This window comes from Rhipicephalus sanguineus, chromosome 4 (assembly GCF_013339695.2).
Source record: "Rhipicephalus sanguineus isolate Rsan-2018 chromosome 4, BIME_Rsan_1.4, whole genome shotgun sequence".
NCBI lineage: Eukaryota > Metazoa > Arthropoda > Arachnida > Ixodida > Ixodidae > Rhipicephalus > Rhipicephalus sanguineus.
This window is the reverse complement of record NC_051179.1, coordinates 91,446,486-91,458,179: the sequence shown is the minus strand read 5'-3', so window position 1 is coordinate 91,458,179 and position 11,694 is coordinate 91,446,486. Positions and strand designations below refer to the sequence as shown.

General features: G+C 46.4%; 1 protein-coding gene across 1 annotated transcript; it reads right to left on the bottom strand.

Moving 5' to 3' along the window:
• Nucleotides 1–4,939: 4,939 nt before the first annotated feature.
• On the bottom strand, nucleotides 4,940–9,921 carry LOC119388867 (E3 ubiquitin-protein ligase MARCHF2). Its single transcript, XM_037656244.2, has 4 exons — nucleotides 9,301–9,921; nucleotides 7,261–7,370; nucleotides 6,204–6,427; nucleotides 4,940–5,116 (listed from the first exon to the last, which is right to left on the bottom strand). The coding sequence occupies exons 1-4, from the start codon at nucleotides 9,719–9,721 to the stop codon at nucleotides 4,957–4,959; spliced, it is 915 nt and encodes a 304-aa protein (XP_037512172.1). The 5' UTR covers nucleotides 9,722–9,921; the 3' UTR covers nucleotides 4,940–4,956.
• Nucleotides 9,922–11,694: the final 1,773 nt, after the last annotated feature.

Genomic DNA, 11,694 nt, shown 5'->3' with positions numbered 1-11,694 from the left:
CACAAAAGACGCTAAATTGACACGCAAAATATGATTTTCAATAGAAACACGGTGGCCAATATCCTTGTGTAACTCAATAGAAAAAGTCAATTGGCGCTCAATTTAAACACAATACATCCTATAGAGAAAAGTCAATTTAGCCTTAATTAAACCTCTATAAGCATTTTTGTAAGGGTGTTCTTCTTCGTTACTGAATCTCGCTTTATAACTACGCGTTCTAAGGCAGCCCGACCTTGCTTCAAACAGTAAAGCGCTTCCCCTTGAATTATCATAAAACCTTTCCCTCCTTATTTCGTTTTTTCCCTTTCGGTAGTTACTCAGAGCCGGCTTCTTTTCCATCGCTGCCATCCAATAAGTCCTCTCCGCCTCTCTGACCTTCCGCTTAATGCTCCTTGTTGCCATATCGCCCGCACTGCTAGCCGTATATTTACTGGTGAGCCTCCTAGTTCTTTTTCCCCACTGCGTGTAAACGCTTTTTCTATACAAATACCTGAAAACCTTCTCTGCCCATCTACTGTTCTTCATTTTCCTCAGCCTCTGTTCGAATCTCATTTTGCTCTGAGCTTCCCTCACTTCAAAGCCTGTCCATCCCATATCACCCTTTACAGCCTCATTTGTCGTCTTCCCGTGAGCGCCCAACGCGAGGCGGCCCACCGTCCTTTGATTTACATCCATTACGGATTGTACCTCTGACTTCATGCACACTACTGAGTTCCCAAATGTAAGCCCCGGGACCATCACACCCTTCCACAGCCCTCGAAGCACCTCGTACCTATTGTATCCCCATAAAGCTCTGTGCTTCATAATTGCAGCATTCCTCTTTCCCTTTGCTACCGATGCTTTCTCTTGTACCTCCATATATCTATCCCCCTCATTTACCCATACTCCGAGGTACTTGTACTCGCTTACCCTCGGTATTTTTTGGCCCTGTATAAAGACCACATGGTCTTCGTGATCATTGAATACCATCAATCCACATTTTGTTGCACTAAATCCTAGTCCTAGAGCCTCACATTCCCTTCCGCATATATCTGCCAATCGCTGTATATCATCTTGACTGTCCGCAAATAAGACAATATCATCAGCATAAAATAGACCTGGAAGCTTCTGCTCAACCATCGTGCCGACCTGCTTGTGTGACAAATTAAATCCAATGTTGCTACCTTCTAGCGCTTTTTCCATCCTCACCATGTACAGCATGAATAACCAGCGGGGACAAAGGACATCCCTGTCTCAGCCCCTTGCTAATTTCAACGCTGTCCTTGCTACTTATTCCTTCCCATTCTATACAAACTGTATTTTCTCGGTATATTTCCCTCAAAAGCTGTATACAGTCGTCACCTATGCCCACTTCTTTCAGTATATCCCACAAAATTTCCTGATTACCGTTGTCATACGCCCCGGTAATATCTAGATAAGCTACGTATAAGGGCCTGTTTTCTATTTTCGATATTTCTATACACTGGGTAAGAACAAACAGATTATCATCTAACCGCCTGTCAATTCGAAATCCATTCTGAAGTTCTCCCAAAATATCATTTTGTTCTACCCACGCTTCTATTTTTAATTTTACTGCCTGCATCGCCAGCCTGTATAGCACCGATGTAATGGTTAGCGGTCTATACGAGCGAATGTTATCCTTTTCTCCCTTGCCTTTATAGATTAAGTTCATTTTACTTTTTCGCCAACTGTCTGGTATTTCCCTCTCCTGTAAGCACTTTTCTACGGCTTTCAGCAGTGCTTCTTTAGTTTTATGTCCGAGTTCGTTAATGAGGCTGACGGGAACCCCATCTAAGCCCGGAGTAGTGCGCTTAGGAACATCTGTGCGTGGCGCCATCTATTGGCGGCAGCAACGGTGCCCGGCATAACTGAATGGGAAATAGGCGGGAAAAAAATCATGCCTCTTGAAAAAAGCTGCTCATCAAAAACGACTGCGGGTTTTATACAGCAGAGACCTACTGGAATATTTTGGTAAAATTGCGGTATCGCACTACAAAGCGTGCGACTTCCCAAGACAATAGACCTTTTTCAAGCACACGAGCGCCACCAACGGGCGCGCAAGCGCTCATGGGAAATCTGTGTACGCCGCAGCAGCCGCCGCGACGAGCGCGCGGGCATCGCGCTGTAGCTTTCCGCTTGCGCCGTGCCAGGACTTTTTAGACACAGTGAATTCGGCAAGGTGCAACATGTTACTGCGCAATTCAGTCACGAACTACAGTGTTTAGCGGCGACGGCCTCTCGACGATTTCCATTTGTTCCACTGTTGGAACAGTTGAGCGGCTCAGAAGACTCACCATTTATTTATTATTTTTTGTGCCAGTGCGCCTTACGGCATAAATTAAAAAACGAACAAACTCGGTTGCCTATGAAGTGCAGGAGCGGCCTATGATTCGCGGATGCACTTGGAATCGTCCATCGACACTCGACGAGTACAGTGAGTGTGAGGTTCTGATATTTAAAGAGTACACTAGAAGGTGTAGTCGGCATTTGGGGAAATGAGATACTTTCATTGCGACGCTCGCACCATATATGTAACGAACGATAAGTGCCTACCACGGTGTAAGAAAAATCATTTAGGTGTGGACACTCTCCGCCCGCCGCGAAGGAGAGCGCGTCCAGATAATGTTCGCCTTTAATACATGCGCCGGCCGCAGTTTCGTGGGGGGCGCTGCGACATGGGGGCTTAAGAAACCTATTGCGACGAGGCGAACGCGCGTTTTTCTTCATTTTTTTTTCACCTCATTGCATTCTTTCACGGTGTAAACGGCGCACCCGACGCACATAGCGTCCCTAACAGCGTTGCGTACGTAAAAGCGCGGCGTCTTGCTTAGAGCGCGTGAGCAGTCTTTCTGCTCGCTGACTTCTCACGTGCGCAACGCCGTTACGGAGGCTACGCACGCAGCTGGTCTTCTATAGTACATGCGGCGGCCGCGGTTGCGTGGGAGGCGCTGCGACATGGGGGCCGAGAGGAGGAAAGAGGCGAACATTATGTGGACGCGCCGTCGGGCGGAGTGTCCACACCTAAATTATTTTTCTTACACCGTGGTGCCTACTAACCTTCGTTGGTGCTATAACTACCGGTTGGAATAATAGCGAAAAAAGAAAGGAGCAGTACAAGGAACGAAATGCACAAACCAGCGCTCACACACAACTGAAAGTTTGTTGCACGCGTGAAAAAAAAGCATATATACAAACATGGGAGGGCGTTGCGCGTGTCATAAAGTCACAAAAAGTCAACAACCAAGGCGCGTGTTTACAGTCGATTAATAAGGTCGAATTCCTTGTCTTGTAACGACTAAGAAGGTTGAATGACATAAAGTGTGGCGTTAATTGTGACATCATATGTCTCCGAAATTTCTCGCGTTGCCTGATTACGCTGATGGTACAAAATTACTGTGCTTTCGAAGATGGGATTACATTTTCATGACTAACATAGCGATGCGAGATGAGAGGGCTCCATTCAATGAATTTCGACGCTCGCTGAGGCGCGTAATAATACATGACCAGTCTGGCCGATGTACATGTGGACACAAGAAAGAGAAGTTTGCGGTTAACTCCTACACAATTTGCAAAACAATTGGCATGCCTCTGACTGCATTTTTCTTTGCCCACCGCAGACCCCTGCGACCTTAATGCGACTAAGCTTAGATGTCCCGCCTCGTTGATCACTTTGCAGCTGGAAACTACTGCTCATCTTATGTGCGCAAGTCTTTTTCCAATGCCGTGCGTAATCATGACATCACAATTCCTCGTTTAATAATATTCGAATGAGCCGACGCGAAATTAAACACCTATTTTGCTGAACCTATTTTGCCGCAGTGAAACTTAAAAGCATGTATCAAGAAACTGCAAATTATCAGAGCAAGGCATCTCGCAAGTGAATTCTAGTTCCATGCCTTTTTCTTTTAACACGTTTAGAATGTGCTCACTTCTTTGTACAGCGCGTGACTTGTCAATTAAATTCAAATAATCATTTTTATACCTGAACATATATATATATATATATATATATATATATATATATATATATATATATATATATATATATATATATATATATATATATATATATATATATATATAACACCTCTCTACAGTTTGGTTAAACTCGATCATAAGCCGCTATGGCATTAAATGCCATAGCGGCTTGTGAACAAGTAATCATTGAATAAATACGAATTCGGTGTTCCCGCTCACATTGCTCGCGATAGCACGTTTTGACTGCATGTATCGGCACGTGATAACTCGCATGCCGCTTTACTGCTACATCCAGTATAGATCCGCTCGGTAATGCCTACACTGACTGCATCATTTCTTTCGCATTTCATGTGTAGAGATACATGCAGGTGCGTTGAGACATGTGTAGTATTTAGGATTAATAATAATCAACCAGCGGTGACGCGTTTTTTTTTTTTTTTTTCGTTTGGTGCTCCCACGGCGCCAACGAGCAGCGAGCGACGGAACAGCCGGCGGGCTCGCCGTACACACATTTCCCATAGTGCTTCGCGCGCCCGCGGAGGGTTCTGGGATTGCTTGAAAAAGGTCTACTGAACGCCGCCCGTTAGAAACACATGGGGCCTCAACTGTAAAATATTAAACACTCTGGGAAGCCACGCGCTTAGTAGTCCGACACTAACTTTAACAAAATATTGAAATAAGTATCTGCTGTATAGAACCCGGAGTCGTTATCGATAACTAGCTTTTTTCGTCAGATATGATATTTTGCGCCTATTTCCCATTCAGTTACGGCAGGCCACCGTTGTCACCGACGAGAGATGGCGCTACGGGCCCTTTTTTTTTTCTTCGAGCCTGGTGGCAGACATGTCACCGCCCCGTTTTAAAGGGGACGCTCATAGCATCCATCCATCCATCCCCAAATCCTCGTCACGCATTACTTGTAGCCGCGTTGTTCACACAGATTAGTACAACCATGGTACAACCCAACAGCGTCTTTTATTAAACGCTACCACGAGACATCTCGGGCTCTTGGCTTCCCTTGCAGGTGCGCCACAGGCGGAAATGCGGCCATAGTTTCTTCCTCTTCTCTCCCGCACTGTGCACGAGCTTCAATGTGGCGCTCCTTCGGCGCCACTCCTTGAACGCCCTGATGGAGTATCTGCAAACAAAGGGCCACGACAACGGTGAAAGAACACTGATGCGCAACACTCGGTTGAAGCTGATGAATCAGCCAGCAATAATTATATCCATCAAAGGTGTAATATTAGAAGAGAAAGTGAAAACAAAAGTTTCAGTCTCTCTTCATAAATAGCGGCACACATCTTAAGATCTCAAAGCGGCCGTGGGCTCGTCGTAAGAAGAAATTCAACGCTTCCATTGGACTCCACCGCCTGGCTCCAGTAATTAAAGAGCTAATTTAATCCCTTTAATTATTGCCGTAACTGACGCCTCTAGTGATGCCAAGATGTCTCTCTCCCCACACACAAACAAAAAAAAACGTATCTATGAAAGCAGCAAGGCAATATTGCATTTTCTTTATTTTTTAGGATCTTCGGGCGCATCTCTCGAAACACCCTATATTAACTTTCCTAGTTGCGCGTTCTTTTCAGCTCGCGGTTATGGGGTTTTTTTGCCGTTTTCGCATCACGCGCATGTGCCAGATTGTTCTGACGTTAACACTATAAGCACACGTTGTTGGGCTAGTCGGTTCATGTTCATTCAGAAGGCACGGTTGTGGCTATTTCCCGCAAAGAAATAACAAGAGAAGGGTTAAAGGGAGCCCCCCTTGACCCTTCCTTTATTTCTTTGCGCGAAATAGCCACAACCGTGGCTTCTGAAAGAGTTAACACTATAGTTGTACACGATATAGGACTCTATAGACTCCCACAAGCTGACAGGCTTTTTCCGTGTTTAACATTAAATGCTACTAGTTGGTTTCCAATTGCATTGCCCATTTTCAAGCTGCATCTTTTGTTCACCGCCCCATTGAAAGATAAATGAACGGAAGGGATGTTAGTTAGCACAATTCAAACAAATATATCCTAATTTCGAGAGCGAGAAAGAAGAGTAAAGGAGAGACAGGCAGGGGGGGGGGGGGTAATAAACGAGTAAGTAAGTATGTATGTAAATAAGTAGATAACTTACACCGTTATTTAAAAGCTATAAAACAAGAAAACAAATTTAAACATCGCACTACAACCTATTCTCGTGGGATGCATTAATAGTCGTCGAAGATTTCGACTCACACGAAGCTGGCGAAAGGAAAGTAGAGCCAGAGGAAGTGTTGCACCGAGAGCAGCACGACCACCATGGCGGCCATGTTCTCTCCAATGCGGTCAGGCAGACGCAGCACGTACAGCCAGGCCAGCGAGAAAATGAAGGCGATGCTGACCACGAAGAGGATGCCCAGCGCCAGGTAGCCGAGCACTGGGCAGCGGGCCTTCGCGTCGGACAGCAAGCACCATGCCGGCTGTACGCAAAAGGTTGTGTCGAACACAGCGAGAATATTTTGCAGGCGCAATTCGCTGCAGCCATCCTGGGCAATTAACCTTGCCGTCTTGCGTGTGTGGGAACTAAACTAGCGCTACTACAGTGAACTCACACATGCAAAAATTGCTGTACCGCTTCACTCGGTGTTTCATTACCTGTTCATTTGACTTATTGTTGGTACAGTGCAAAAAAACAAAAAACAAAACTGCGGATGAAACACCGGAAGAGTAAAAAAGAACACAAACGAGCTCCTGCTGACTTTCAACGAACTGGCCTAGTTAACCACGGTGCTGCTATTCATTAGACATCACGGCATACAAAACAGAGAAATCGTTACTGTACAAGCCCAACATGGTGGCGCCCATTCATTGAAAATAAGGTTCTCTATATCGCGTGCAAGAAATTCTAGTGGGCGAAAGGTCTTGCAATACTGAGCTTACAAGACTCTAATGTCAACCGTAAAACGACGTAGAAAATGGGAGACAACAGAGCACGGAAAACACACTTGCACATTTAGGAGCCGTCAGTCGACAGGCACGGAACTCTTCTAGCAACACTTCATACGTTCGTTTAAAAAATCCCATTCGCTTAATGACAATACTAACACTGTGTATGCAAGTACCTTTTTTTTTTACTGGAGATAGCTGCTTTTTGTGCTGACTTAAGTTATTCGGTTGTCACGACCTCTCAGTGGTCAAACATTAGCTAAAGTTACCCTTGAATGCGCGAGGAGAGTGTAGCTGCGAGACAGTTTGCAAACGTTGCCGCGTCATGTTTGGGGAGTCAGTGTATGGACCACCTGCGTAAGCCTACCTTTGCTTGCTTTCTGACGGTGTACTGAAAATGGCAGATCTGGCACTGAACGTCCGCCGTGCGCTGAATCCACAGCTCCAAGCATTCCCTGTGCACGAATCCGATTGTGCCTGGAAAGGAACCGCACACGACACACCAGCTGAAGCTGAAAGAGTGCTCGCTGTTGTAGATTGTTCGTTTTTATACAGAAAACAGTTGCACACAATCGCCAATACTTAAATACCGTCCATGTGAGCACATATTGATATTTGTATTCTTTTTTTAACCGGATTTTTAAATTGATTCTCGTGCACCAACCAGCGCACAGTGCGGAAAAATTTCGCAGTTATCATTTAGAATATGAAGCATGGGTATCTCTCTTAACCCATATATGCCCAGTGTCGTACATATAGAACGCTTCTTCGATGCACTCTAACATCGCTATTTCTTTAGCTGATGAGTAGCGCCAATTACATCAAGCAGGCCTCATTTTCAACGTGTGCAAGCCTAGACATTGCTTGCTTTTCATGCTGCCACGTGCCGACCGCTTCCTCCGGGCAAACGCGTGCTTTGTCTGAAAGGCGTCATGGAGAGGAATAAGTGCAGTGTCGGTGTGCACGTGAAATGTTTCAAGGCTTACCACACCCGCACATAGCGCCCCTAATACGCAGTGTCCTGTATGTATAGCACGGCTTGAAAAACAGTGTTGCGTTTACCTGGCAGTAAATAAAGAACTTGTGCTTTCTTTTGAGAGTAGAAGTACACTTTTGGTGAAAAGAAATACTTGTTTTGTCATTTTTTTTCTGAGTTTGGGCATATATGGGTTAAGGTTGGTGGATGCTATCAGCCGTATATGTAAAAAATGCAAAGAATTCAGGCATAAGTTTAATGCTCCGCATGCTCAGAACGTCATTTTCGAGTGAGGCCTGGGTGCACTGTTTCGTTATGTGGTTCGCATATATGCCGAGTACCTGAATTTAATATGATAGGATGCTCGAGCGAAATTCGCGAAATAACAGGTTTTTGGAAGAATTAAAATAATAGTGGCAAGTTGGTAATTCGTGGCTGCCGACGTGCTTCAAAAATAATGTCATGAAAATACCCATAATCAGCATACGTGTATTTAGTTGCGCTCTCAAAATGTAGGCGACAACGCCGATGTACTAAACCGCACGATTGTAGGATAGCGGGGACATAATGGCCAGTGCTACGCAGTGCTGCTGCGTGTAAATGTGATAGCCCTGGACATTGCAGGTCGTTATCTGTTCAGAAAATGGGGAGTAGGGGGCGGCGTACGCTAGCATATATCGTAAAATGCCGAGCAAGCGCACCCCTTCCCTTTTCCGCGAAACTTCAAATAGGCGCCCGCTTCTCTCCTGCCGCCATTTTCACTGTTTCATTCACTGTGTTTATTCGCCCGACGAGGGTGTATAAGAAGAGTGAATGCATGCCTATTCAATAAAGCATACCATCAGAAGCACGGGCGTGCATTCTCTATTGTTAGCGGCTCTTCGCCCGCCACCTTGATATTTGACCCGCGACCGAGCAAGCCCTCCCACCCCCCCCCCCCTACAAATTTTCTCGTGCAATGAAGACATTGAACACGGGGCTCGAGCAGTGAACACGGGGCTCGAGCAAGAGAGAAGAGGAAGACGACATACTGTGATCGCTGGCCTGCTTATATATATTTCAATCGTGTTCTATGGCTTTGTTAATTTCTTAACTCTCACTATATACATCGCGTTTCGTTCTTATTTCTTTTTAAAATTTCATAAGGTTTACATTTCCCTTTAAAATTGTCAGTGTGGCCAACCCCCCTCGTGGGTATGCGCCAGTCTCCTTAAGGCGACAAAGAAACAAACAAGCCTGCTTCATGCTAGCCCTTGGGAAAACTAAACCACTGCTTCGTCGGGTGAACTCTTGCCTGTAAAATACCCGATTTGAACTGGTGGAGGTGGCGCTTATCCTTTACCGTAGAGATCGGGGCGCTTGCTCGGGATTTCACGGTACGCACTCACCTACAATAGCGTTTTGTTTGAATGACACGGAAGGCGCACTCACCACGGCAATTGCAGGGCTCGAGCAGCGGCTCCTTGCCGCCTCCGAAGAAGCAGATGCGGCACGCCGGCACCCCGTCGCTGCTCAGGCTTATCGAGTCGACCGACGTGGGACTCTGCCCGAGTGCGGACGACGATCGGGATTCATCGCGGAGGATCTCGTCGTCATCTTGGAGGCCCGACTTCGGCCCGAAGTCCTCCTGCACGACCGACTCGACTTCGATGAGGTCGTCAATCGGAAGCACCACAGCTGCAGCAGGAGCGGCCACGAAAGGCGCCCGTGTGGCTCCGACCGCATGGAAGACGGCGCCGCCAGAATATTCCTCGACGTTCGAGAAGAAACCTGGGGCTCGAGGCGGTATGAACCCAACTGGACTCCAGTCGCAGTTCCTGAGACACACGCCATGGGAGCCGTCGTTCTCCATCGCGACGCAGGATCTTGTGTACCTGAACCTTTGGGAGTTAAAGATCTAAGAGACTACACTTGCGGGTCTAATGAACGTTGCTGGTTCAGCGTGCAGAACGCTCAACCGGAATGTGAAAGAAAAAGCTTGCAGCTTCATGCAGCGATCTGAACGTGCTGCTTGCACGCGGTGCATTGCTTCATCTTCTTTGTTTTATAATTGAATATTAACAAGCAGCTGTGATTGAACATACCTGTACATGTCCCGAGGCCGAATATTATGCCAATATTAACCATACAGTGGTCTCAACGGACTGTGTTCTAAGAAAGATATCTGTCATAGCTCAAATAAGCAACTCCATGGGTGCTATGGAGGATGGCATGAGCTTCTTGTGAACACGAGTTTGCTCCGAGCTATATACGACAGTCATGACAGGAAGGCATGACATGGCAGTGCGGATCGCGCGAATGCAGCGCTGGGAAAAATGGCTACAAAAACACGCATATCGTCACAAACGCATGTGCGGCGTTTGCGGCGGTTTTCAAAGGAACAGAGCGTGCGAACGCGTCAGTGCCACCACTCAGCCAACATTTCAACAGGGCAGCAACGCCAACGTAATTGTCGCACTATCTCTTTGCCAACTGAACGTCGCGCCTTCCACAGGTGTGTTCATGGGTGGTTATCCCCTTTCGCGCGAGTTCTTTCGTTTCACTTGGAGGATGGAAGTGTCCGCGCTCTCGAAGGCAGCAAGGGCGCACACGTACCACTCTCGTACAGCTTGTTTTAGTTAAGTTGAATATTACGTCGGTTGTTACGTTACGTCAAATATCATGAAGTTACGTTGCAGCTCATAGCCGAATCGAGTGGCTCGCTGGCGTTGCGGCGTGTACTGCGCCTCGGCATGAGCGAAGGGCGTAGGCGGGCCGGAACCTTGCCGTGGGCGCCTGTGAATCAAACTACTTGGCACGCTAATTCGGCTTCAATCTCGTTGATTCTGAGAAGGCCCCAGTTCAATTCGTGACTGTCATAGTGCCAGTGTCAGTCAAGCGTTTCATGCAGGGGACGGTAATTAGCAGCTTCTTCCTGCTTTTTACGTGCAACGACTATTCAGTCTACTCTGTCTGCTTGGGAGCGAATATCGCGTCAGCTCATGGTATTAATTAACTTGGTATTAATCAGTAAGGTCTTAATGAATATGGTATTGAATAGACTTGCCTTAGTGTGGTATTATTTACCATGACCTTTATTAGCTTAAACTATATTACCAATGCTAAAATTAGCATGAATCTAATTATCATAACCGTAATTAGCAAGACCTGAATGAGCGAGCCCTTGATTAGCTTGGTCGTGATTAACGCCGTTTTAATTATCATGGTCTTAATAAGATCGGCCTTAGCATGACACGGCTTCTTTAGCGTGGTCTTAATTAGCATTGCCTTAATTGGCATGTTCTTCGCAATACGTGGCTTAATAAGCTCGCTATTAGCATGACTTGGCTTAATTAGCATGGTCGTAGCATGTTTTGGTTTATTTAGCTAGGTCTAGCGCCTAGATAATTAGCTAATCAGTCGGGCGCACGTAAGACGAAGAGGACGAAGAGAGCGCGCGCCGGCGGAGCAACGCACTCGAAAGTAGAGGCTGATCGCGATGATGATGAAGATGATGATGATACATGTGGCCTCGGCGATCAGCAGCGGCCGCGCGCTGTCGATAGGCCTTCGGCCGGAGCTAATCTCGGAGGCCAGTATATTAATTGTTCTAAAGAATATTTAGTGCAGGCATTAAACGCTTGAAATTGAGTTCAAAGAGCCTGTGCTTCTAAAAATATCATTAGTAAAAATTTCAGGCACTTTTATTGCGTGGATGCATTTCTGCACTCAGTGGGATGACAAACAAATGAAAGAAGTTGCCGCATGGTTTGAAGACGTCACTCGACTTTGTCGACTGCCCTTGACGTGACGCCGTGTTCCAACGTAACCAACGGAACGCGGCGG